Below are 27,201 nucleotides of genomic sequence, written 5' to 3'. Positions count from 1 at the left end.
GGCAGGAGCAAGCAGGAGGGCAGGGAGCTGGTTTTGGTACAGACAATGAAGAAACCCGAATAAAGCACAGGTATTTTCACACACAGCTGTTACGACGATGAGCATGGACACCAGTCGGTGGAAGCTGGTGTAAGGCTGTACTGGCTGCTTGTCTAAAGGCTGTGGTCCAGACCTGATTCATACAAAATTGATCTAGATGTAGATGTCCTTGCTAATAAAGAGCAAGAAAGTGCAGCGTTTGCTGGCTGGCTTGGGAAGACCGATGAGGATGTCCTACAGCGTTGTGCTCCTGCCAGCTGAGGCTTAACACAGGCTGTGGCCCACCACAGAAACCAGGAGTGAGCAGCAGGAGGGGGTGTTGCTGCCGGGCCCGCCTGAAGAGACGTGGTCCTGGAGGTCTGGGAGCCAGTGACAGAGCTACCGTGATGATGGACAACACAGACATGAGGTAGAGGAAGGGGAAGTTCCCTCAACAGAAAGTCTCGTAGGAGTGGAGCTTCAGGGAAGCTGGAGGTCCAAAAGGTCAGAAACCAGCTGCTCGTTACCAAGAACTTTGTTGAGCTGGGGCCTCCTTCCATGAGGGTTTACTCCAAAACAGTTTGAGGAGGTGATGGCTGAGAGCGCCGTGGTGACCTAGTCCATCTTCCATACCTTCGCCTCTGGCCAGGTCTTGCCCTGGACTTGTTGCCAGCTGACAGTGGCAGCGCTGATTGCTGGAGAAATGGGCTCGTAGGAGCGGAGGGACAGGCTCGCGGCCAGCAGACCCATCCGGACACAGGTGTCTGTGTCGTGCTTAGCGAGCATCCCTGCAAGGAGGCCTGCCAGTAAGCTGTGGAGAGACAGAAAGGCAGCCCTGAGCGCGGAGGAACAGCCCTGGCCCTGGGAACGTGGCCACTGGGGAGAGAACTCGTTTGGCTCCACATTAACACTTAGAGAAGCAGAATTTGTCTTAGAGGAAGGGTGAGGTGATGATGAGAATTTTGTGCTTCTTATTTTTAGTTTTAAATTTGGAAGGAACAAGTGGTGCTGTTCATATGCATTTTATTTGCTTCTCATCTGAGAAGTCAAGGGCATTTCCCATTCCAACACATTTTCTTTTTTCCACAGTTTTGCAGGAGAGCCAGGAGAAAAGAAAGTGTGTCTACAAAGGGACAAATCTATTTTTCCCTTGCTCTTTAATTATTTTGTCGCTTCTCTGCTGCTTGTTGGTACCTCGTTACACTCCCTCCTTTCCCCCACTGGGATGATACAGATGGGAAGAGAGGTAGATCTCCAAGTATAAAGTGAGAGGGACAGCATACACAAATAGAAAAAGAAAATCCAAAGCTGAAATGAGATTTCTGGTTCAGATTTCTGTCAATGTTAGCAGCAGTTTTCCGTTTGAGATTTCCCAGGAAAAATGATGGCAGTGCTTGGAGCAGCAGCTGTGACCCACAGCTCCTTACAAGGAGGCCATCAGAAGAGGGTAACTCCTGCATCTGCCTACCATGCAGGGCACAGCTTTGTCGAGGCACGGATATGTGCAGGGTGCTGCTTGGGACCAGCTGGGAGCAGCCAGTGTGTGTTCATAGTGAAATGCAACTGTGATGCTAGGGAGCTAGGGAAGGACAAAGGAGAAGGGAAAGTGAAGGGAGAGGATAATAGCATTGAGGATGAAGAAGGAAGGGCAGGAAAATGTGACAACAGGGAGGATTAATGAGCAAATTCGTGTGAAGGGGAAAATGACTCCTTTTTTGCACTCTGGCTAATTACCTCGTTTTTTTTCCCCCCCTTAACAAAGGCACAGAAAATTGTGGTTTCAAGAAACCACTCAATCTCTCAACAGCTTGAGGCTCAGCGTAAATATTTGGGGGAGCATCCCCTAGCAATGCCGAGTGCGGGCACGCTGTTGCCACAGCAGCCGGGTGCAAGGAGCAAACAGCCCCTGCTCCCCGCACGCAGACCCCGCGGCTCCTTGGGCAGCGGCTCTGGGTTGTAGGACAGCCTCGGGATCCCCCAGCCGTAGGAGCTGAAGGGTTTGTAGGGCTGAGCTGTGGATGTGCAGTAGCCCTGAGTTATACCCTACTGCGTGGTCCCTTGGAGAAGCCAACAGGCTGGGCCGCCTGTTGTACTCCTGTGTAACTCAGTGGAGGTGTTTGACAGTGGCGCACGTTACCTTGCCTTTGCTCTTCCCTTACATTAACCCTTCAGAAAGGGAAAGGAAGCCATAAGGAAGACATTCAGTTTCCATTGGCCCCCAGAACGAATCGGTTTGGGGCAGTTGTGTAGGAGCAGATGGTGCAGGGAGGAGGCTGCGCCCCTGGCGGGGCTGCCAGAGGCTGCTAGAGGCAGCGAGCAAAGCCAAGATGCTACGGGATGGGTGACCCAAGAGCTTGCCCCTGGGCCCCGTTGCTTTGTTAGACCTGCACTCAACATCACCGTGGTCTTCTTCAGGGTGTTGTGCCAATGGCAGTCAACTCGTCTGAGAGATGATTTGGGACACTAGGAGTAATCAGAGGCTCTGGCATTAGGTAGACTAATTCGCTTGGCAAGAGTTGTTGCTTGAAACTAGCTAAAATATTGAGGACTCTGTAAGTTATCACAAAGATGACTATTCTTTCTGCCCACCCATCAAAGAAAAAAGGGGAAATGTTGCTATGTTGAGTTACTGCTAGGTAAGAGTAGAAAAATATGAGGAAATATCTCACATACAGCCTTCTGGTCTGGCCCAAGGCAATGAAAGGGAAGAATCAACTATTGCAGGAAATGAATAAATAAATAAAACGACTGCTGCATATAGTTTGACAAGTTAACAAGGAGCATAATAAAACACTACTCTGGCAGACTGAGAATTGATCACCGGGGGTAGGAATAATACTTGTCACTTCCTACTCCCCTGTACAGCACTGTGTGACCAGCTAGGCGAATTATACAGCAGGCTCTTTTGAAGCACGAGCTATTGCCAGAGGCTAGTGCAGAACCTGATGAGATGCTTTTACAGGGCAATTCTAGCTGCTGAGTGGCAGTCCCTCTTCCACTGGAGAAGTGTGGAAGTAAATTAGCTAGCTAGTAAGTCAGCTTTGATGTAAGGTGGTTTACTTTGCTTTGAGCAGCTCAGCCCAGAGAAAGTCAGAACTCCTGGATTGCCATGAAAGACTTGGATTGTAAGGAAAAGCAAAACTAATAATGGCAAGACTGGCTTCAAGATGCTTAGCAGGACATTTTTAGCAAGCATTGCTTGGAATCACAGGAACCAGCCCTGTCCTTGTGTCTCTAGTGTCTGTTCCTCAACCAGCAGAATGGAGTTGGACTTTGCAGTAGAATTTGAAAGAAATCCCATTATGACTGTTCCACATTTAGCTGGAGAAGATAGAGTAGCTAGAAACATACCTGTCACCAGCTCCGGAGACATTGACTATCTCCTCCCTGCTGATATGGATGGCAGGGTAGTGGGTGGCACAGAGGCTGGCAGCAGCAGGCTGTGTGGGGAAACAAGGGACATTAGTGGGAATTGCCCAGGCTGGTAGGGTCTGATGTGGCTGCTGCCATCCAGACCCACACAGCAACCAAAAATATATTTAAAAAAAAAAAAAGAAAAAAAAGAATAAATGTAAGCCATAAGCCAATAATCTTAATAATTGTTTTTCATGGTTTGGAGGAGATCAGTGATTTAAGTTGCTGAAAATGAAGCTTGCCGTCATGAATATTCAGGGCAAGCACATTTAGAATGAGCTGGCTGTAAGCACTGCTGTTAGGAGCCAGAAGGACAGACAACATGATTTTCTTCGCTAATCCTCAGAGCCTTGTATTCCGCCCCCAAACATGAACACTTGCCAACTGTGATGCCACGTTTCCCAGCACTGCTGCTTCGCCACCAGAAATAGCAGCGGTGCTGCATGGTCCCAGGCAGAAGCAGCCGAGAGCCCAGGGTTGGTTTTCCGTGCCCTTACCTGCTCGTGAGCTGCTGGACGAAGCGAGATGCTCCCTCCCAGGCTCTTGCCACAGAGAAGGACGCCGTGAGCGCCCAGGGTCACCACCACGCAGCACAGGTGGGCCAGCAAAGGGCGGGCCAAGGCCATGGCTGTCTGGATAACGTCCTCCAACCGGGACGGCAGCTCTGCGGGCAGCAGGGAGGAAAAAGGGTGGCATAACTTTAAAGGTCCTCAGCAGGCCCTTATGTGGGCTCCTACCCCTACTTCTCCCACTTATGAGCACAACTAGTTATAAGCAATACTGAAATGTGGTTGGTTGGTTTGTTTGTTTATTTTCTTTGAATCGTAGGAAACATGAAATTCTCCATCATTAAACTTCCATACCATTTATCCTAAGCTGAGGAAACCACCATCACGGGACTACAGATGTGTCTGTAGAGACCAAAAAACTGTCCAAAAAAAAACCCCATGACTTTCTTGTTTTGATACTTTCAGACTTCCACCTGCATGTGGTGGGGTATTTCATTTCCCCAGAGGGTGATGCCTTTGGGGCCCTCAGAGCATCATGCTTCACTGAGACATTTCTAAACTAAAAATTATTCTTCTTTGGATGGTGAAGCAAGGAAAATGGACAAGGAGCCACCCTGGGCCTACTGCATTCTTAATAGATCATCAGTCTGGCCTGGGCTGTACAACCCCTGCAGAGATGGTGCAAGGTGGAAGATGCCAAGACTGCTTATGAATTCCCACTGTGTTATAACTCAATTTGATTGAAATGGGAGATGGGGAGGCAAACACTCTCTCCAGGGTCTAGATTATCTGAAAATGTGATTGAATCTTCTGAGCGTTCAATACCTGCTGGCAGAGGGTTCCCAAGGGTCCGATTTATTGCTCTTAGCTCTTGGAGGTTGGGGGAAATGTACGTGAGTGCTTTCCAGCTGTCTGAGAGGAATGGCTTAGAGGCCTTGTTCTCATCCGTTGGCTCATAGCACACTTAAAAACAACATTGCAATTGGTTAGTTAATTATTTAATCAGTGGTTCATCTCTACATCAGAGCAGGATGCAGTGCAGAAGGCGAAGTGAGATCTGCACAAGCAGGGTTATATGTGTAATGTATTAGAAGCGAAATGTTATTTCCCTGTTCTGGAGAGCAGGTCTCCCCAGTTTTCCTTCCTGTTGCTCAGCAATGACATGGCTCCTTCTGGCTCTGGAGTGATATAATCAGACTTCAGGTCTGTTACCCCTTTTAGCTGGTTTTGGAGCCTCTGCCAGGTTTTAAGAACATTGTCTCCTCCTTCAGGATTTGCTTTTTAAAATGGAGGGGTAACTCCAAAGGTTCAGGAGCCTTGTGAAGGGTCCTCAGTGTACCAGGAGAGGGGCTATGTATTTTGGGGGAAATGTGAGAGAAATCCTCCCAAATGATGCTTTAGCACTTTGAGAAGCAAGCTACAGAAGCACACGCATCTGCTAGCCTGGAGATTAAAGGCAAAGAGAGCAGCTTTTTCTGGCAGTGCTGGAGGGCTGTAGCTCCTACGCTACAGGAAATGCGCTTTAGCTGCAGGATGAGACAAACTCGGAGAAAGCAGAAACGCTTCAACCATTTGAAATAAAGCAAGTATAGACAGGAGCCCTGAGCAACACAGCATGTCAGGCAAGAGCTGGGTATCTCTGTCAAGCAGCAGAGGAGGGTGCTTGGGGTGTGTGGAGTGTCCCAGTGCACACATTGATAGGAGCTGTGGGGCCAGGGCTGGGAGGGCTCTCCTTACCTGCTAGCTGATGCTCCCTAGCTAGTTGGCAGACGTACTGGATAGTGGACAGAGGCACGTTCCCATCGATGCAGATGAGTGGGGCCCGGCACAGCTTCTCCTTGAACTGGGACACCTAGTGCAAATCCAGGACACAGAGCAGAGACAGCCTGAGTCATTGCAGAGGGACCTGTTCACACCGAGGATGTACGATTCTCACTCGTATAGCAGTTCTCGGGTGCAGGCATGAACCTAAAGGACTGATTCCCTAAGGAAGGCGGATCTCTCTGTTTACCTCTCGTCCTCCCCTTCTTGTTCCCTGCTCCCCATCATTAAGAGGCAGACTCAATGGGCAGGGCCCCTCCGGCAGAGAAAGATGCTGGTCCTCCCCAGACCACTTTGATGCCCCTGGCTCAGTCAGAAACCTACAGGGAGAGAGAATGCTGCTATTTAAGGTCACTGTAGGACTCCCTGTGCTCTGTCTGGCCTGACTGCTCCTTCACTTGCTGCCTGTGTCCTTCAGATGTCCTGAGGAGGGCTTTGCAACAGCTCCTGCAATGACCAGGCAGGCAGTGGGAAGAGGGGAAGTACAACGCCAGCAGCAAAACCAGTCTTGGAGAAGTGAGAACACCATCTGAAAGTGGGTTTTCTTTCTGAACTTGGTGCTAACAACCCAGTGAGATGCAGGCTTTTGGCTGGTAGCTCCCTTTCTGGAGGAAGATGACTTAAATCACCCTTTGAAGAGGCACATAGACTGGCTCTTTGTTGTCTGGGGGTTTTGTTTTATCACATTTAATTTCCTTTTGTCTGTTCATGCCCTGTCCAGCTCTTATGTTTAGCCCTGAGGCTACAGCGCTGCTCAACACAGTGCTTTGTTACTGCTGTCTGTGAAGCAGGTAGTGGGCACCTGCTGCCCCTTGGCTCTCTGAGGCTGCACGACCACTGCCCAAACCCCAGGCCAGTGCCATAGGCACTCGTGCAGCCTCCCTCCTGTGTCTCCACTAATCCTGGCTGAAAGAAGGACTGCCAAAATGCACTTTGCAGCAGAAGATTGGTTCAGATTTTCCACTGGCCACAGCTGTTTCATAAAGCTCAACAGAATTAATCTGTCTTGTAATGGTTCTCTGTGCCAAGGCCTGGGAGAGGCAGGGTGGGGATGGAAGTGGAAGCAATGACCATATTTTTTCCTACGAAGCCTCCACCTCACGGGGAGCCCACCGGTAAGTAAATTGCACTTAACTTTCATGTTGCTGTCAGTCATGAGGTACGGGCTTTTGTTCTGCTGACAGCAGAATGAGTAGGGAAGGAGGGTGCAGTGACGGGGCTTTCACTGAATCAATCTGTAATTAATGCTTCCATTAGCCCTGATGTTCTGAAGGCTTGGATGTGCTGAGAAGCAGCACCTGGTTATACGACTCAGCATGTAGAAACAAAAGGGATGGCGGGGAGGGGGTGGAATAGAGAAACTTTCTTTAACCAGTGTTCTGTCCAAGGCTGGTTTCTGTTTTTTGGTTTTCCCCTAACGGGGGAAATGTCATTTCTGCAGACAGACTGGATTTACTGATGGCTTTATGGTACCACAAGTGATAGGTTAACTGGAACTTGTCACTGAAGAGGCTTCTGGCTCACAGGTCAAACTCCACCTGGGTAAGCAGCAACAGGTAGCTCTGGTAGCTTGCCATGCTGCAATCCCAGTGGCCAATGTCTGGGGTTAACTTTAGGATTTCCCACGTTCCCTCCACACACCCACTCACTCCTGGTATAGCTTCACTAGCTGTTTTTTTGTCACACATCCACACTCCTTCTCTTAAGCAGCAGGTTACATACAAATCAGCTGGCATGCATACATATTGCTCTGTTATCTGCTGGTGGATGTCCATATCTCCCAAGCCAACGCTCAGCTCCCCAGCACTGGTGATCACCGCACAGTAAGTGGCTGTGCTCTGCCTCTCCAGCTGCAGGATGGTACTCATGTCCTAAAACAAGGAGAGCAGTTACCAGTGGAGCACGTTTCTCTTCCCTGTCACTCGGCTCAACGTCCATACTCTTTCCCCGTGCCCACCTGATTTGTAGCTACAGCCCAGCTCGTTGTTCTCCCTTCAACCTCCCTTAGGGATATGGTTTAGTGGGGACTGTTAGTGTTAGGTTAGAGGTTGGACTCGATGATCTTGAGGTCTCTTCCAACCTAGAAATTCTGTGATTCTGTGATTCTGTGATTCTCCCTTAAGACAAACAACATTTCAGGGAAATCTTGGTCTCAGCAGTGCTGGCAGATGGCTGGTTATTAATATTTGCAACGCAAGAGAAGCCACAGCAAAGATTAAAGAACTGATTCAGTAAATGAACGCGACAGGCCTCTGCCACGCAGTTCCATAGGTAGTGTCCTTGCTGTAAGGGAAGGGTGTCCTGCAGAGGGCTGAAGCACTGCCTGCCCCAGCCATCCTTTCCCGTGGCTTATGTGAGAGATCTGATGGCGTGCCAGGCACACCTTGGTGGCATGATCCAGCTAGTGATGGTGTTAGCGACCTCACTGACTGCACAGGCAGGGAGGCCGATTTTGATGGCAGCCTCAGAGCCCTTTTCACAGCAGTCATGGACATAACTGTGAGGTGTCCTTCCTCTGTGGGCAGCCTGAATGATCTGCGGAGAGAATGTGGGGCATTTCTGGGAATGTGCATGGGGATGGAGAAGTGCTTTCTGCTGAGTAGTTCACAGGGAAGTTGGCATCACAAGGGCAAGGTCATCTCCAGCACTGCTGGTAATGTTTCTTGCAGGCCAGGATTGCTTGGCAGCTAGTCCTGCTGCATCTTCCCTTGGGAGACCGCTCACTGTGATAGCTCAAACTGTGCCATGCTTGGGTAGAGGAGAGATTACAGGTCTGCAGCTATCAAGCCTTTATATACTAAATGCGAGTTCTTGTTCCTAACACTGCTGTTATTGAGCTGCTCAGGTAGCCAGAACTAAGGCCTCAGGTGCTCTTTCTGTCTGCACATCAGGGTCCTGAAAGCACTAACAGAAATTAATGGCCCTGACCAGCCTCACCTGGGGTCTCCACCCACACCCCTGGCTTGCCATCAGCTCTGTCTTTTCTCCACAGGGGTGCCTGAGGGCTGGGGTTGCTTTCAGGGCCTGCTCTGCTCCCTGCCTGGCCAGGCTGTGCCCTGACAGCCCTGGGGAGCTCCTGGCTCCCTGACCTGTGAGGACAAGTGGCTGTGAGTGCCAGGTACTCCTCTGGTGCATGGTGAGGGGTGTGGGCAGCTCTGTGGAGGACCCTGCTCTGAACTGGGGAGGTGCCTGGCTTTGGGTCCCAGTTCTGGGCTTTCTCTGTCTCATGCTTTACCCAAATCAGGCTGTTTTGGCATTGCTTTGTTTATCCTGAGGGTCACGTTTTGCATATTTCTGGCTGTACTTAGGTCTTCTTAGGCATTTTAGTGGTTTCTCCTGATTTACCTCTCTTGGTCCTTCAAACACCAGTCCCTGGAGCTGAATTCAGGCCACATGGTTCAGACTGCAAACTGTACATATATGTAGCCTGTGTGCTGGGGGTGGCTCCTTGCTTTTTAATTGTCTGTAACTAAAGGAGCATTTAACTGGTCTCACTCTTAGCCTGATGAAAGGTGATTCTTATGACTGCCAGGGTTAAAAGGATTTTTCCCTTTATGTAGTGTCATCACCTCCGTGCTTCTCAAGTGCCACTACGGTGCAACGTACCATGTGCTGACAGTAGTGCAGGATGGACTCTGAGTGTTCGTCCTTCCCCACAGCAGACAGAAAGAGAGGAGTCAGCCCGAGGCGGCTTAAGCAGTCTAAAAGCAAACAGAAACAAAAGACATTAATAGATCTGTCGGAGTGCTGTGAAAGCAATGACAGCCTGTGCAGGCTGAGTGTCTGCAGGAAAGCCCTCTCCTGGAAAACGTAATGCCCATCTATCCTCATCTAGCAGGATGTTCAAGGCTGCAGCTGCTGCCAGGCTGGCTGGGCTGGGTTGATCTGTGGCTGCCTGCCATGCTGCGGCTCTGAATCTTCTGGAACCACTGGGAGAGGAGGAAAGAGGAGAAGGAGGAAGAAACTTATGCATTTCCCTGGCATCATTTCCTTCACCTATCACAAGCATGCAGGCTAGCCCACATCGCTTCAGTGCGCAGCCTTGCTGTCCTGCTTTTCTCACCATACTGTCTTACTGGAACCTGAACGGCCTCACAGGAAACCCTTCCTCTTCTCCCTTCAGGTTACCGAAATTATACCTCAGCAGATGGGTGGCATTTCTTCTTTCCTCAAGCTTCCCCACTTGGGATCTGAAGTGACAGTAGATCTATGTTAAGAAGAGTTGGGAAAGGCCAACAAGCCAGAGTAATCCAAAGATCTGTTTGTAATGTGCCCCTGCTAATTTCAGTGGGCAAACACAGGTCTGCTACTGCTTGTGGAGGAGCAGCAGGCACGCTGTAGTCCTTTGCTGCTGCCTGTAGCCCTTTCTCTCCTACAGTAATTCCTGTGCCCTAGCTCCTCTTGTCCCTGGTGCATGGATGATCACCTTTGTGTAGGCCTAGTCAGTCCTCAGGACATACTTCATTGTGACTACAACCTGACATTAACTCAGAAACCGAGGACCAGGCTGTTCAGCAGTCATTGGAGAACACTAATGTTTAACTTTGATTTGGGGTCTCTGTGCTATATACTAATTGATTTCATATTTGAGGACCTTTCTTTTCACAATCGCTGCCCAACTCCCTCCTCCCCTCTTATTTTTTGGAGTGCCTCTGCCTTTTCCAGGCAGTCAGTCCCCTGGTATATTGCCTAAAGCGTCCCAGATCTCAACAGTTCCTGCTGTTGAAGGAACATGAAAGGACAAATCACAGCTGACACGCACCCACAGGCAAACCCAAGCACTAGGCACCTGCCAAGTTTCTTCCAACGCCGCCGAAAGTTCGTCTCACTCTTCCAGCATTCGTTTGCCCACCACCCTGGAGGAATAAATTATTAATCAGCAAAGCTGGGAGAACCATTTGGCATAGATGCCATCTCTCCATTAATATTTGAAGTGAAGTTAATGCTGCTGAAAGGGCAGCAATTAAGGGGGCAGAAGCCATCTAGGTATGGGTTTGTGCGCAGCACAAACTCCCACGGCCCATCTGCAGACTTCAGCCCTGGTGACAAAGAGCCACTTCCTAGGAGGGGAGATCAGTTTGGGCTCCCCATGTATTGCTGTCTTGGTCTTGTTGGCTAGAACCTTTCTGAATAATGTCAATATGAGCAGCCCTCTGAATTTACTTGCTCTTGTCAGCACTGTGACTCCAGAGTCCCATTTTTTTTCCCCATTTTGAAGATAGAACGAGCTTTGTCATCTTTGCCTGTACTGTCCTCTGTGGGCAATACTTTACTCATGGAAGGATCTATTTCAGTGTCTGAATATTTTTCTTCCATTTACCCTTCTCTTCCCAAACATCTCCCTCCTCAGAAACACCCCTTTCCACCTGTGTGATTACCAGCTTCTCTTTTCCCTTGCCTCTGCCTTCTCTGTCCATCTGTCAGTCTGTGACAAATGACCGAATTGTCAGAAGGTAGGCAGTCCCTCATCCATCTCCTCCTGATTTTCCTGCCAGAAGAACTACCTCAGTAAGTGCTCCGATCTCTTTGGGCTTCATCACTGACTATCAAATGGTTTTAAAGCTCCTTTTTCATAAAAACCTGAAACGTATTTTCCATTTCAGAAGAGAGCTTGTCACTGGCATTCGTAACAATTTTAACAGCTCTGGATAATCCATAGCTTTCAAGAGTATGTTGAGTGTTTGGGTGGCAAGTGCAGAAGCGTCTGCATGCCCGTGCAGAGCAGCTCCTGGCACAGACTCTCATGTCAGCTCAGGTGCACCAGAATACCCCTGCACATGCACATTTTTCTTGCTTGTAAACACTTCTACCCATCCTAAACAAGGATTTTACCTTGGGGTAAAAAAATGCTCTTCCTCCAACCCCTCACAGTTCTTGGGGGTTCTTAAAACTCATACCAAAGCTTTCTAGGGACCCTTCTTCCACTGTGCCAAGCTTTGCTCTCATGGACCTGTACATATCTGTCCCTTATAGGCAATACTTTCTTCATCCCGTCCTGTAACTGAGAGGCTGCTCTTCCATGTAAAAATGCTCTTTTATTACCCCCAGGCTGCTTTTGTTTCCCGTGAGTCTCCCCAGTTGTGCAGTCTGTAAGACTTGATGCTAATTCTTGACCCTTTTGTTCCTCTGCCTGGCAGTTCTCCAGGCCCAGCACTGCTCAGACACCCTGAGCAGCACTGCAGATAAACAACCTATCACTTCTGTCCACCTTTCCACTCCTCACTCACCCAAACACCACTCCATCACATTTGCTTATGCTCCCTGCGAATTACCACTGGTGCTGGCCCCTATTTCGATATTAAAAGAGGGTGCTGACTGCCCTTGGTAATGAGCACAGACTCCACTCAGTGCAGTGCAAGTATCTGGTTTTCAAAGCTGATACCAGCAGGAGTGTTGAAAATACTCATGAGCTCCCTTCTTTGCCTGGCATGCTGATCTTCTCTTTCAGTTCGCCCCCACATTCCAAAGACAGAGCTTCGGGTTTTTTAAGCCAAGCTTTGCCCTAACAGTGGGTGTACCAGCCTCCCACTCAGGGACCCAGCCGGGGTGTGTTCTGGTGTTGTACAGCCCCACAAGACATAAAGAAATGAAGATTAAATCGCCTTAAAGTAGCAAGTGGGTGCAGTGAGAGGTGAACTAGCAACATGCTTGTAAAGACAAAGCAATGACTGGCCCTTATCACACCTTGCCAGCTCAGCTGGTAACTCAATCTGAGCAGCACTTGGGTATCTCTTCTACATTGTGTCCAAGTGGGTTTGGCTAAGATGAAAACAGGCTTGCTGAGATGGTTTGCAGTATGACTGAGTTGATGCTTTCTGGCAAGGTTTCAGGGAATTGACAGTGTCTAGGACCTTCTTCTGTGTCCTGAAAGAATTGAATTGCTAATGTAAAAGTGAGACTCTGCTCTACTTCTGGATATCCTGAGAACATTATAACCAGAATGCTTCATCCAACACCTTTCCCTCTGCAAGAGACCATGTGTCTTTCTCTGCAGATGACTTACATCCAAATAGTTATTTATAGGGCACTTTGCTTCTGGATAGCCTTGAAAGCTATGTGGAAGCTAAAAACAGTATAGAATACAGCTGCTTTCTTGCTAACTGGGACAGCACGAGGTGCAAGTGGTACCCTAACGCTCTGCAGTGAATGCAGCATGTATAAGGGTGGGACCTGCTGGGTGCTGATGTCTTTGGAAAAATCTGTCTTTAAGAGCCAAAGCAGACCAATACTGCTGAGACTGCTTTTTCCTCTGTGCATAACCACAGAAGCTGTCAGCAGAAACATTTTGTCTGTCAGTTCCCAAATCCTCCTGCAGCTTGGTATTTGGGTAGCTGCCCTGATGGGCCTTCAGCTCTAGGGCTCACCGCTATGCATACAGGCAGGTATTACCTCACCTTTGAATGCAACATTAACAAATTTTTCCTTTTCCCTTGCCAGCTGCTCCCACTGGGATGTGTGGCTGTCCTTGCCCCTCACCGTGCCATGGGTGGTCCAGGGGTCTGCACTCACCACTGACACACCAGGAGGTGGCTTGCCCACTCCTGGTCGCAGTTTGGGGCATGTATGCTACCAGTTAGATCACAGCTGAAGCAGCTGGGCTTTAAGTTTTACAAGTCTGCATAGCTAATGCTCTGGCATGTGTCACCTTTGACCCCTATAATACTGTTTGGCCTTTGCCTCCATATCCTTGAATAGCCAGCTTCCTTAATGAGAGCTTCCCCAGCAGGTCTTTCCCTATCTGACTGAGAGGTCTTCACAGAGCGCCCCATTTGAAGGAAGAAGATGGCCACGAGTTTCTGCTCCAGCAATCAGCATAGAGTAACTTGAGATGCTAAACAAATTGTGAGCAAGCTCCACCAACTCAGCCTGTGGTACTTTGTGTTATATCTCAACAAAAATTCTGTAGGCTGTGTAATGGCTGTCATTTGCAATGGGGAAGTCCCATACCTGCAAGTCTGTCCCACTTTAGCCTCTTGGTTGTTTTGTGGTCAAACCACAGTGAGAAAGAGAAGGTCTGGTGACATTTAAAATGCTCAATATTTTTAGAGCAATCTGTGTGTGTGTGACTCAAACCCTGTATGACTGAAGAAGCTGGCTCTCTTGTTTAGCTGTAACTGTGTCAGCACTACTTTTCTCAAAGGCTTCCACTACCACTGTGGGTATTCCACATGGGGTCTTTGGCTCCTGTTCATGCCACTGTCCATTGCTAAGACAGCCCCAGGCAGCCAGAACTGTCTCTTACCTGGGGATTTCCTCACCTGGTCTGTCCTTGGTTATGGGTTAGCACAGTGAGGGTCTTCACCCATGGCTTCTAGCTCTTTGCATATGTGCTTAGTGAGTGACCTGGGCAGCTCTTCTGCTAAAACAGCTCTTTGGGCCTGCGGCATCAGAGAAGAGCCCAGAGGTACCTTAACGCTGATTGTCAAGGCTGGAGTGATATGTGGAGTTCATAAGGATGATATATGGCTCTGATCTTGTCTGGATTGGGAGGGATAGTGACTTTCAGCATGTGAACCGAGTAGGTCAACGTGTATCACCCCAGGTCTAACCCAGACAACGCACCGAACGTGCAGCACTACACCTTCCGTGTTTGTGTGTGTGTGTGCTCATACAGACACAAAGATAACGTGCACTGACACCATCTCTTCCCATCCCCAGCCCCTGGTTTGGCTTGGTACTCCTGTAAAAGTAGCTGGAAATGGCAGTGGCACTAAGAAAGCTACTATAGATACAGTACCAGAATGACAGGGTTCTGCGCCTTGGCTATAAAGTCAACGTTGATACCTCCAATCACCACCTTTAAAGGGAAGAAAGAAGTAAAAAAAGTGGTTGGAAGGACTTAAGGGAAAAGCTCCAATTTTCCTTTGCCTTTCTTTCCCCACTTTACCACCCTCTTGAAAGCTATCTCATTTACAGTGTGAAGGCCTGTGCTTGTTTTGGCTGGCTATACACAGGTCTGCACAATTCTAATCATAAAGAATGGAAGTCTCTTCTAAATGTTGCTTTCTGAATTATGCCTACTGATAACCAGCCCCACCATGGCAGGACATCATTGTGCACATACAGGGGTGCTGGCAGTTTCACTGGATGGTTATGGAGTAATGAAGAAGCTGCATGATCTGGTTATGTCAATGCCCTTGAGGCTTTCTCTCTTAGGACAATTTTTGACGTACCAAACCTCAGAAGGATTCAGTCATTGCCGTGTAAAGGGGAGGAGAAGGGGTAAGAATGGAGAAAAGAAAATGGGAAAAAGTGGGCAGAGAAATGCAGTCATTTCTTGCAAGCTCCTGGAAGACATTGTCCTGCCCAGTGAAACTTTATTGATCATTGTCTTATTGTCCAATAAAACCAGAAGAAGCAGCATAGCTCCACAAATGGGAAGTTCCCAGATTCTTTGGGGACATAGAGCTCTTTTTTTCCTCATTCTGTCAAATGCTGGGTTATTGCCTTTGGAGTCACTGCGTTCTTCTATGTTAAAAAATCCTACTGCAAATGGGTTTTAGAAACTTCTTCAGCTCTCTAAAGACTACCTAAAATAGATTTGCTGTAAATCATGTAGCACACACAAAATCAAGATAGTGAATGGAGTATGAGTTATAATGGATCTTGTTTGGGATATGCTGTACCTCTTGTAATTTTGGCAGTCATGAGCAGGAGGCCAACAAAAAAGAGATATTTATAAAAAGTGTGTGACTCAGCAGCTTAAAATATCCACCTACCACCACCCTCTTCCAGGTCTACTGCTGTAGTCACAAGGGCTCCCTGGCACTGAGAGGAATACAATTGAAGTTGTATGTGAGGTCACAATAAAAGGTGAAAAGGTGATTAAAGTTTTAATGGATTTGATGGTCTAAGACTTAATGGGATTAGGCCATCATCAGCGTTCATTCTCTGTAAGTAGAGTGGGAGAGGAAATTTATCAGAGAACAATAAAGAAAACTAAAGAGAGAATGTCTGCCAGCATAAAGCAGAGAGATTGGTCTCTGGCTGAGTCACCTCTTATTTTAGAAATAGATAAAAATTTATCTTCGGTGCTGTCAGTAGGTAGGAATTAAACAGAGGACAGCAGGGGACTCACTGGCTGAGGTGGGGTTGTGTCCTCTTGCCGAGGCAGGTTCCCATTCCTTGTAGCTTTCTGCAGTTTGCTCAGGGCCACTGCAATGCAGCTGCCCACTCTGGCGTTGTTCTTGATCAGAGCAAGGTCTGTATGGCATTTTTTTGAGGAAAAGGAAAAATACCAGCAAGATTGACATTATAGAATTCTATGTAGGATCTGCCTTGAGGGGGACAATAGGAAATGCATGCTGTGAGACTTGGTAGATTTGATTGCCCTGTACCAAAATCAATTGGGGGCAGATATACTGGGTTACAGTACTGCATGAGCACTCTGAAGTCTTAAATGTATTCACCTTCCTCCCTCTGTGTCCATGGAAAGTAAATCTAACATCCCCATTTTACAGATAGGGAATAGAAGCAAAGGCCTCCCAGAAGATGAGGTGAAGTGCCTAACCTGAACAGTCTAAAAACCATTAAGGAACTCAGCCATCTTTTCCAGAACTAGATGCCTACTGAGATTTTTGCCAAGTCTCATCTACATGCCCCTTTTTCATCAGTTTCACTGGGAGCAAAGTGTCAGAGGCTTTGAAAAACCCATTTTGTGGCAGCATACAAGTCTAGTATCCAAAACCCCCTTTACTTATCTGCCCTGACTGACCAGCCATGAGGTTTCCCAGAAGGCTGGCAGCAGAGCCTGGAGGTGAACCTGGCTCTCCCAGATGCTACTTCAGCATCCCATCCCTGACTTTCTCTTGCCTGTGCAAGAGGATTCACATTACATAGAAGTATTTTTCTTCCCAGTTTCTCTTACTCTGCACTAGCATGAAGAGTTGCATAAGGCAGCATGTTCACCCAGGCATCTTCAAGTGTACAACCCCACCATGTGCATGGATCCTCAGACTCCATCACAGAGCAGGCAAGCTCAGGGATCAGATGTAAGGGATCCCTTTGGTCTCTGGACCACCTGATCTCTGTGCTGGCCTCCAATTTTTAACACAGAAGTGGATGAGGACTGAAACGTTGCTGCTGAAGAAGCAGGATGAAATTGCTGAGCTTTCAGCTGTTTGCAGATAATGAGGTATTTGCCCCTCGTTAGACTGTCAGTAAAATGGCAGAGTTAATCAGTAAATGTTATTGGAGGAAATGAGAAGTACACTCCTCCTCCTCCCCTCCCTCTGTTTAGTAAAAGGATACTTGAGTCCAGTGATTTCCCGTTGGTTAATTCATTGATCTTCTGTAACATAAAAGGGGTCAGTTCTTTGCCTGTAATCCCTTTGGACCTGCAAATACAAAGAAAATGACTGTAGATGAGACAAACCGAGCTGAAACGGCATCAGAGGAGAAGCACTGCTGCTAGCAGACAATTTATCTCCATAACCACACGCCATAAAGAGTCCTGTAAACAAGCTTCAGGTTACATAAAACAACAGTGAGAGCCTTGTTGTGGGTTCATCCACACCCAAGGTTAAGCTGTGCTACAATCCCTGTGGCAGTGTCCCTGAAGTCATTTATTTCCCCAAGCCCACAGGGTGAGCAAAGGATAGTGCCTAGGGTGCCTCACCTGGCTTCGCCGAGAGCTTGCTGGATGGCTTCTTCAATAACCTGGCCTGAGGCAGCTCGCTCCTGGGGACAGGGCACTGCTATCAGCACCCCGCTGCTCAGGCCTAGCCCCATGGCACTGGCTGGGAGAGGACAGGCAGATCGTTAGCGGCTCTCCTCGGACACGTGAAATGCTGATGGAAAAGGGCAGAGGAGAGTGGGTGCAGGGTGTGTGAAAACATGAGGCTGGAGCTCCTGTTCTTGGCTGACCCAAGGACAGGTTCTTTTCCAGCTAGCAATTGGTTTATATCCTCCTCTTTCTTTTGAGTCTGTTTGTATGATAAGAGGCAAAGACTTTTAAGAACAAACAACAAAGATTCCACTTTTGTGACCCACTGTTCCAGGGCCACACGTGAACCTGCTGGAACACACCGATGAGTTTAGCTGCCTCCTCTTCATCCTGGACGTGATACGGTGCCTTGAAGCCGCTCTGGCGTGAGAAGAAGGCTGGGAACTCCCTCGACTCCCCAAAGGCAGCCACACAGACTCCCTGAGTCTCCTGCAGCCGGGAGGTGAGAAAAGAAGGTAACCAGTGGAGGGAAAGGGGACCCCCAAAAAGAGATTGACTTTTCCCTTCTAACCAGCTAGAAGCTGCTTTTCTTTAGCACAGCGTTTGGTTACTTTTATACATCCCATTCTGTTCTGTTCTGTCAAATCAAACAGCCGGACGCGGTAACTAGTCAGACAGAAGCTGCTTATTGAAACATAGGAGACGCATGCGCTTTGCTCAGAGCTGATCAAAAGCAGGGCAGCTGTCACTAGCACAATACTGAGTCCAAGGTAACAAGCTGGGATCCGAAGTTATGTTGTGAGCTGACAGGAATTTAAATGAGTTCTGCTTCTGATTGAGAGGTATTGACACTGGCTGTCACCTGAAGCGCTGGCTGTGGTGATTTCCAACATACCAAACCTTAACAAACCTTAAAAATGGACTCTAATGAAAATCATCTTGTTTCTCCTTTTAATTCTGATTTTGGTTTAGTGTCTGATGGATCTAGCTTGTGTGATCCATCAGTGCTGGAGCATTTTCCCAGTAGATAGTAAAATGACTCTAAAGCCAGAAAAGAGGCCATGGCTTGGGGTATCTTTGGCCTCAGTTGGAACAGTTGCTGGAACAGCATCATGGACACAGATGGGTTTGTGTTAGGGATAGCCCAGTGCTTGAATAGCCCCAGAACTAGAAAATGACAAATATGGGCCTCACATCCTCTCAATAGTTGTTTGTGAGAATCTTGGGCTTAATAACTGCCTCAACATCGCTGGGCCTTCTTGTCACTGCTGGACTTGGTACACCAAGTATATCATCACCTGCTTTCATTCTCAGCAGCCCGTGATACCTACCAGATATTCCAGTGTCCTGCCAATATCAAGGATAGACTTGACTCCTGCAGATACAACAGCAACTGGAGTTCGTCCTAGCTCTGTCAAGTCAGCACTCACATCCAGAGCTGTCAAGAGAGAAGCAGCTGTTGTTTGTGATAGCGTTGTACACCAAGGTGACCTTAAATGCCCTCTTAAAAAGCTGTATCTGCCTGGGATGCCAGGGCCTGCTTTTGCAACCATTTTGATCCACAGACAAACATTACAGGTTTAGATCATGCTATTAGATGTTGCGATTGTAAGAGAGATTGATATAGGAAGAGAGACTGAAAACTATGAAGTCACTTGGCCTAGGGCAGAGATGCAGCCCTACACTGACTGTCTCACCTGTTTGTTCACCTCAGAAAGCAGCATGCAAAAATTTGGTTGAAAAGAAAGAAGAAGGTGTCATAAAACAAGGACAGAGTTCAAGAAGATGGAATATAAGAAGACTTTGATTGTGGTGTTGACATAGCTGGCAGAAAAGCACCACAGGAGCTCTGCTGACCTCAGGAAACCCCCTGGTCTGGAATTTATATCACATCTGAAAGAGACAGCATTCATCAGGGCGGTTTGCTTACACTATGCTAGGAATATACATGGCTAAAAAGAAAGTATGTGCTTAGAGGTCACAAACTACGCTGCCAAGGCTGTGCCATGTCCCCATGTTTCCAGAGAGGAACGTGGACCATGGCCTAAATCTCTTTTGCGGTGAGACCCTCCTCCTCCTTAGCTGTCAGCAAGCCAATAACAGCACCGTGCTTCACAGCCACTGTCAGGTTATCCAGCGAGCACGAAGTGGGGAAAGTACAGTCAGCTCCTGCTGCACCATCAAATAATATCCATATAACCCTGTGCAAACAAAGGATAAAGAGAAACTCCCCCACTCTTATCTGGCCGGTGCTCAAGAGGAATATTTTGAAGCTTCTGGAAAGGAGATACTGGAGAGAAAACAACCAGAGTATGGTTGAGAAGAACAATAACGTTACTCTGCTGAGCAGACAGTTACTGTAGGACAAACCGAGAAAAAGGAAGAAAGATGGGATTAGATAAAACCACAGCAACAAGAAAAGTAGAATGTATCGACTTTCTTACTGTTCTCTCCTCCCCGATGGACGCCTCCGATGCCTCCTGTCACAAACACACAGATTCCTGCCTTGTGTGCTGCAATCATTGTTCCAGACACGGTAGTGCCACCGGACAAGCCCTGTCAGGGGACAACCGGTCACAGTCAGCACCCAGCACGACCCAGAGAACACCGCATGCAGGCAGCTGTGGTGGTGGTCTGACACACAGCAACATCACACCAGGCTGCTGACACAGCTGGCAGGTGAAATTCGGATACAGATATTCCTAGGCAAAAATGCAGAAGAATGATCATCCCTGCTATATAAACTGCTCTTGTAATAGCAAAGGCCTTCATTCTCCAGGGCTCTCCAACCAGAAGGGTTCATGGGCAGCCAGTGTCACCTCAAGCACTAACTTGGGGTGGCTTGTGTATGAACTATGTGACATGATGATACCTTATCCTGCCAATATGAATGTTCTTAGCTTAGCCAGCCAATCCAGAATGGTCTGACTCCAGGTCTGCTATTCCCTGACTAATGTATTTTGACTCTGGATAGGAATATATTTCAACTTACCAACAAGACACCATGTTATGTGGTGTCTTAAAGAGGTTTAGAGCTACCTGGTTTGAAACTGAAGAGCACCCTATTGCTATAAAGAAAACATCAAATAGGAAGCCTGCATTACCATACCTGGCTGAGGACATAAGGAAGATCTCTCCGAGACACTTTAACTACATTTTTACTGCTTGCCAAGAACTGAAGCTCCTCATCTGTGAGTCCCACGTGGATTTGACCCCTTAAAATACCTATAGTGGCTGGAACTGCTCCATTTGTCGTTACAATTTTTTCTACCTCTCTGGCCATGCTAGAATAAGATAGACAAGACAACGATCACAGAATTAGTGAGAAAAATAATCAGTTGAGAAATCTGCAATGTTTGATGGCCAACATTCCCAATTTCCAGTTTTATACAGTCTTTGGGATTTCAGCAAAGTCCAGATCCTCTTCTGTCTCTTGCTAATGGCAGAAGTCTTAGCTCTGCACTGTAAAATCAATGCAATCGAGAGCTCCTGTTTTCAGGACAGCAATGTACAGGCTCTGTGCTTCATTTCTGAGGCAGCATCCATAAAATAGCCTGGTTTACGAGCAAACCTATTATTTGTACAATACGCTACTGAATATTCTCCAAATAGAGCCTTTCAGTATCTATTACTTGTATTTCTGAGAACATAAACCTTCATAGAAACCTGAGATACTTCAAGTCCTATTCGAACAACCAGGCTGTATTTTTCACAATCTGAGCAGTCAGATATAAGGTAACAACAGTGCAGAAAAGCTGCAGCCTGAGAATATTCTAGAGTTTCAGACTAGGTTTTTTGAAGCTTTCCAGGTTTTATATTTGATCATCTGTAGACTACTGTCTTCTTTTAAGAGCAGCTTGTTTTCCCTTTCTGAGCTATCTTTACATACACTAGATAATCTTTAACTCTGAAACTACCTTCTCCAAAACCTTACTGAGCTTCCTTGTAAGATGAAATGCCAGGCAAACCAATGGCAAGGTCAATACTGAAACCTTCCTGTGCTTTCAGGAAGCTAGGATGGAGAGGAGACTGAACGAAACACAAATCTACAGGATATCAATAAATAACAGGTAGAGTTTTTTGTGGGCTTTTTTTTTTTTCCTTATGCAGGGCATAGGTTGACCAGTAGCTCTTGCAGCAGCTGCTCTGAGTGGCACCAATGAGTAGATTTCACTATTGTGTTCTAGTCGTTTTTGTATTATAAAAGGTACACCTAAAGAAACCACAAAGTGTTTTCAGTGTCTATACGAAATATGCAGCCACAAAGTGTGGTTTATCAGTCTTAGAGCAAATGATGATATTTCCTGCTGCCAGATTTTAAAGGAAGCCAGAAATGTGAGGTGTTGAGTAAGGACGTGTGTTGTATGGTTCTGCTCTCCTTAGAAGTCCAAATACAACTGTTTTACACCAGAGCCCATATTCTGTATCCCTAGCAACCTGACATTTCCCTTCGGTTCCTTCTTATAACTTCGTTGAGTGAGGAACATAAAATCCACAACCTCAGATTCTGAGGATAGGCCATGCCATGTGTAATGATGGTGCTTTCCAAGGCTACAACTGGTCTCCCCTCCATCAGGGCTTCCTGTACGGAGGGCTGAATCCTGAAATAAGCACCTGGGGATAAATATAGACAAGTCAGTTATTTGCATGGGTGTTTGCAGTAAACACTGAGCTATTTTATAAAGGCAAATTGTCATCATCACGATACATTTATTATCCTTTTCAGCTAATCTTTGGGGGAATTCAGAAATGACTCCATGGAGACTAAAACTGCGTTTTATGTGACTGCAATATTTGCAAAAACCAACCAAACAAAAAACAACGCTACGATTAATACAAATAATAATCCTCATCACCATCACTCAGTGTTCCTCTCCCACCACTATTGCAGCTGTGTTGTTATTGGCTCCAGTAATATTACTTGAAATGAACATTACTGTGAATGAACTAAGCTCTGCAATAATCATACCCAAAGAATAACGTGTTAATGGAGTGGAAGCACCAAGGATACCATAATAACCCAATATATTATAACACTATTTTGCATCAAAATTTCTCCTAATTTTAATGTCTTTATCAAACAACAGAAACTCCCTGTGCATTTAGGACTTGAAGTATCCTTCCAAAAGCTGAAAATGCTGCTCTTTGCTTTTCTCCCACAATGTTGCCAGCAAGGTTTCTGCTGCATTCGGATGAGGAAGGTGCTTTCTGCCCAGGGACTGTTTCAGAACACACTACTCACCATGCAGAAATCTTCTCACCTGGGTGGTCCTACATGCCACAGTGGACACACATTTTCCCAATCTACAGGTTATCTTTGTAATCATCTTGTGTGTAAGGATGGTCCTGAGAGTATAAAAGTCAGGTTAAAAAATAAAAAATAAAGAAGTAATTAAGCAATGGTGTGACAGTTTACCTAACATTTCTTGCACTGATTTTGGAAAGTGAACAATCCTGGGCTTGCCCAGGAGATTGTGTGGCGGTTCCTGGTGTTTCAAGCATGAGCCCTGGTGTCAAAGCAAAATGTTAAACTGTAGAAGTAGAGTTGTAGGAGTCCATCTAGCCCATTGCCAATGCTAGGCTGAAAACATGGCAGAGCAGAAGAAAGAATAAGTAGTAACAAATTGGAGAGACTTTAGAAGTATGTAACATTTTGATTTCCAAAGCTACTTGTTCACAATAAATTGCAGGCTCAGCCACTGTCACCTTCAGCCTGAAAGATTACAAGGAGAAACCTACAAGGAAAATGCAGGCAGAAGAATACTATAAAGAGAAGAGCCTTTGCGAGTATTTTGAGGGAAACAAGCAGTTCAGTAAAATAAAGAAGCTAAGGACTGGAAAGCCAGATTGTAACCACCAGGAGGAAAGAGCAGCTCTTCCCAGAGCCCAGAGTGCTTCATGCATGCTCAAGTTACATCGTCTTTTTTAGTACAAAGTGTTGGAAGCAGAGACACAATTCAGCCCCGGCAAGAACTCCAGAACTCCTCTTGTCTCTTAGCAACTCCTATTCACTTTAATTAAATTCATTGCAGAACAGAGAAAGAGGGGGAGAGAGTTGCAAAGGTTAAGAGGCTGGTCTGGTCTGGGCCTCAGGGCAGTTTCACTCAGTTCCTGGCTGCTTCACATATTTTTGCTGGGCATTTGGCCATATCCCTCAAGCCTTTCTATTTCTCACCCCTTAACTGGGAGGAAAAGATTTATCTCTTCGGTCCTTTGTGCCTATTGTTAATTCAGATAGGAAATTAGAGTAACAGTACTGCATTCTTGCTACATTTAGCAGATATCAGTGCAATTTGTAGCACTACAGCTACACAGACACATTATATCTGGGAAAAGTTTTTTTTTTTTTTCTTTTTTTTTTTTTTCTTTTTTTCTGTTCCTGGAATCTGAAGACTTAGCCTATATAGGACAGTTTAGTCTGTGTAACAGGGAAAGATAGACTGGTTCTGCTAGACCTCTATTAAGCCACTGAGACAGAGATTGCCATGAAATGCAATACACACCTGAATGAAACAAGGAGATTTTTTTTTTCCAGTTTCCAAATCCTTTTTAAGACCAAAATCTCCACAAAGTTTACGAAATCCTATCATGACACAAAGGTGGCAGAAGCTCCTATTCATGCTTACAATCTCTCCTTGTGCAGTGCCAAATTCAGCAGTCAACAGCCTGAAAAGTTCATGCAAATGCTCTGGGTTCCTTCTGTGTGTGCCTACACACCCCTTGCTCTCTGGGGCAAAGTCAGCTTTGGAATAAATTCATTAAGCCAACAAGGTTACTACGGCTCGGATCGGTTGGGCTGCTCGAGCTGTGCTCTGAATTTTAACAACCCCCCGTAATCTGAAGCACAACAGCCCGAATGCCCAAGCCGAGGCGGCCTGCGGATAAAACACAGCTGGTCACCACCTGACACTGACATGAGTTCGCTGATGTTCGCCAGAAAGTCAGCCAGCACTCGGCCCCAGCAGCCTGAAAGGTTTCTGCAGCTTGGCAAGCGGAGCAGCGAGACCTGCCCGGCCTTTCGCCTTGCAACAAAACTTTGCACGTTCCCGCTGCAAGTTCTGCACAGCTCTGGCACTCAGCTCGCCTCTGAACATCCCCGCTCGCCTCCCCTCCTCGTCCATCGGGCACGTTTGGCTCGGTGAAGCCGTGGCCTGGCGCGTCTCTTACCTCCGGGCGGCCGTGGCACATGGGAGGCTGGCTGGGCTCTGGAGCTGGGCCGGGGCAGCCCTGGGAGAAGGCGTGCCGAGGGGGCCGGCAGCATGGGGGGGCTGAGAGAGTCCATTTATTATTAACCACAGGCACAGCTGAGCTCTGCCACCGCTCCCTGCTTGAGTGTGGCGATTTCACAGCAGGGCAAGGAAAGCTTCTGCGATTATTTTTGTTCGCAGGGTGCCAGATTTTCCCTTAAGTCTTTAAAATATTATTTTTTTTCCCAGATTCCTTTGCTGCTTTTATTTTTTTTCTTAGTCAGTGAATTCAGGGTTCACTAAAACAATGCCTTTGAGATCGGGCTCCTTTTGTACCTATTCATAAAAAGCACAGCCATTGCATTCATGCTCCCCCTACAACTTGGCCAAACGTAGTTGTGAAGCTCTTTCTTCTCAGGGTGAGAGCCCTATCCAGCTCTTCCCCAGCAAGGAATGCTGTAGGTCTAATTGTGGTGACTCTCCTTATGATGCAGATGCCTGGCTAAAGAGAAACACTGAACACAAACTGAATTCACAGGGGAAAACTGTGGTAGCCTCTTCCTGCAAAGACATCCTATTCTAACAGGTTTAGAGTGGCTTTGAACAGGACTTTGAAATTAGTAAATCTCTGTCCCCTCATAAAAAGCCATACTTAAAAGGACACTTGGAGATCTGGTGCAGTGATATGCGCGTTTAGATTTTGTATTCTGTAGAAAGTATCGCATTTCAGAGTTAAATGGCTATTCAGGAAGGCGTTGGTTTACAGGCTAAAAGACAGACAAGATTCTATGCAACCTCCATGCATAACATAAAACTAGCAAAAGTAATTATCAGTGCACTGCTTTTATGTTGAAGTAATCAGTGTCAGGGAACTGATTTTACTGCACTATAGTGATTAGGAAATTGTAAAACATCAGTTTTTGAAGCAGTCTTCATATCTTACACTTGTCCCTTCCTAAAGAAGTTTTCTGCAACTTTTGTTTAACTCAGCAGTAAGGAATGTCTTTCTAGTTTCTACAAAAATAAACACATTAAAGGAGACTCCAAGCAAAGATTGCTAAGTTACAAAGACAATCCACCACTGACTTCTGCTAAAGGGTCTGCAGGGAATTTAATTGCAGGAATGACAGGTTGCATCCTCAGGTACAATAAATGGATACTGAAGATTTTGTGATCGGTATCTTCTTCCTGAGAAGATGGGAGGATGAGTAGCCAGATGTATTGAAAACCAAATCTGTAGATAATATTAGATTTTTGAAAAATATATTCAAATCATAATGACATTGTTTTAATTTCAATTAGATATATTTGGAAGCACTGCAGTTCTGTAGAAACATATCTGGATTATCACATTTTTGGCATGTTACCAGACAAGATGACCTCAAAATCAAGCTGATTTCTGATTTTCCATCTCTCTCATAAAGATCAAGTTCATCTTAAGATGATCTTACACCACGGGCACCCAGTTCAGTCTGTGGTATCACAGACAGGGTAACAGTGTGTTGCTTTATTTACCATTTTTCTCTTCAAACCAAGGGGGAAATCAGCCCCTCAGCTTGCTGGATTTCTACCTCAGCTTTCCACTTTGAACCTGCCTGCAGGTCTCTGAGACAAAACTGGGGCACTCATGCAGCTTCTTGCAATCTTGTGCACATCCCAGTTTTTGCATTGGTCTTTTGGATTTACTACTGCAAAAATAAGAGTATATACAGAAAATTATTGAGGGCTAACTTCATCTTTTACTTCATTATAAAAGCAATTGAGTCTTGCTAAACCAGGAAAAGAATGGGCCAGTTTGATATCTGCGGGCCTCCAAGAAGTAGGCTGACCATGCTCTTCCCGGGACATTTCTGAAATGGGTTACATGGCTGATGGTGGTTTAGGGATGTGGTGTAAATGCCTGAAGTAACTAGGAAAATAAAACTAACATTCACACTTTTAAGGAAAAGGTACAGCATTGAAGAGGCTTTCAGGGTAGGGCATAACTGCATTATCTGAGCATTCCCTAGGCTCCCAACCTTAGATGCTATCGCGCTGGGGAAACTTGGTGTGCTAGCTCTAAGGAACACCACGGAGCGTAGAGTGGAGTGGAGACACCACGGCTAGGCTCTGTAATCAGGTAGGGCCTCAATTGTTCTTGTGCACAAAGCTGCACTTTTTGCCACCCTAAGCCAAAGACCTGTCATGTTTTGACAAATGCTGTACCCTAGTGTACTTTTTGCTCATTATAATATCATTATAATACCAAAACACACCTCCATCCCAAAAGCTACCCGCCTCCAAGGTGCGACCACCCCTCACTGAGCATGCGCTCTGAATTTCTCGGAGCCTATTACTTTAAACGGAGACGGGAAAACTTTACACCAATCATAACTAAGATATGCTTGACTAGAGCCACTCAAGCTCCACCTAAAAGATAGAAAATAATATAAATTGGCCCAAGAGAGAGGGGATGTTAGGGAAGATACCATCGTCAGGGGAGATACCATCCCAAGGACATACAACATCCTTAGGACCTCCTGACTCCTGGGATCAGTCGACGGGCTGAGCCTCTCTTCCCCCCCTATTGGGACGCCTTTGGGTGAGA

At 46.6% G+C, this 27,201-nt stretch overlaps 1 protein-coding gene and 1 long non-coding RNA gene across 7 annotated transcripts; one reads left to right on the top strand and one right to left on the bottom strand.

The window, feature by feature from the left end:
• Window positions 1-12: 12 nt before the first annotated feature.
• LOC101794949 (uncharacterized) lies at window positions 13-24,747 on the bottom strand. 2 transcript variants are annotated; one of them, XM_027447294.3, is made up of 19 exons: window positions 24,595-24,747; window positions 22,670-22,773; window positions 21,927-22,041; window positions 20,537-20,711; window positions 19,872-19,983; window positions 18,759-18,865; window positions 17,790-17,916; window positions 17,380-17,500; window positions 17,013-17,098; window positions 15,841-15,965; window positions 14,500-14,559; window positions 10,552-10,618; window positions 9,369-9,463; window positions 7,505-7,633; window positions 5,679-5,793; window positions 4,767-4,904; window positions 3,930-4,096; window positions 3,370-3,458; window positions 13-829 (listed from the first exon to the last, which is right to left on the bottom strand). In XM_027447294.3, the coding sequence occupies exons 2-19, from the start codon at window positions 22,752-22,754 to the stop codon at window positions 634-636; spliced, it is 2,109 nt and encodes a 702-aa protein (XP_027303095.1). In that variant the 5' UTR covers window positions 22,755-22,773; window positions 24,595-24,747; the 3' UTR covers window positions 13-633. The 2 variants fall into 2 exon arrangements, with proteins under 2 accessions (XP_027303095.1, XP_071895030.1); XM_072038929.1 differs by lacking the exon at window positions 24,595-24,747 and adding an exon at window positions 23,931-24,069.
• On the top strand, window positions 8,595-22,828 carry LOC106017702 (uncharacterized). Of its 5 annotated transcripts, XR_003493416.3 has the most exons (5): window positions 8,595-8,629; window positions 8,755-8,880; window positions 17,762-17,929; window positions 21,436-21,497; window positions 22,154-22,828. It is a non-coding gene; the product is annotated as an uncharacterized lncRNA (long non-coding RNA). The 5 variants fall into 5 exon arrangements; XR_011809760.1 differs by lacking the exon at window positions 8,595-8,629 and having other exon boundaries at window positions 8,700-8,880; window positions 18,742-21,497; XR_003493411.3 differs by lacking the exon at window positions 8,595-8,629 and having other exon boundaries at window positions 8,706-8,880.
• Window positions 24,748-27,201: the final 2,454 nt, after the last annotated feature.

Source organism: Anas platyrhynchos, chromosome 1, assembly GCF_047663525.1.
Source record: "Anas platyrhynchos isolate ZD024472 breed Pekin duck chromosome 1, IASCAAS_PekinDuck_T2T, whole genome shotgun sequence".
Taxonomy (NCBI): Eukaryota; Metazoa; Chordata; class Aves; order Anseriformes; family Anatidae; genus Anas; species Anas platyrhynchos.
Note: the sequence above shows the minus strand (reverse complement) of the source record. Positions and strands in the feature narration are given on the sequence as shown.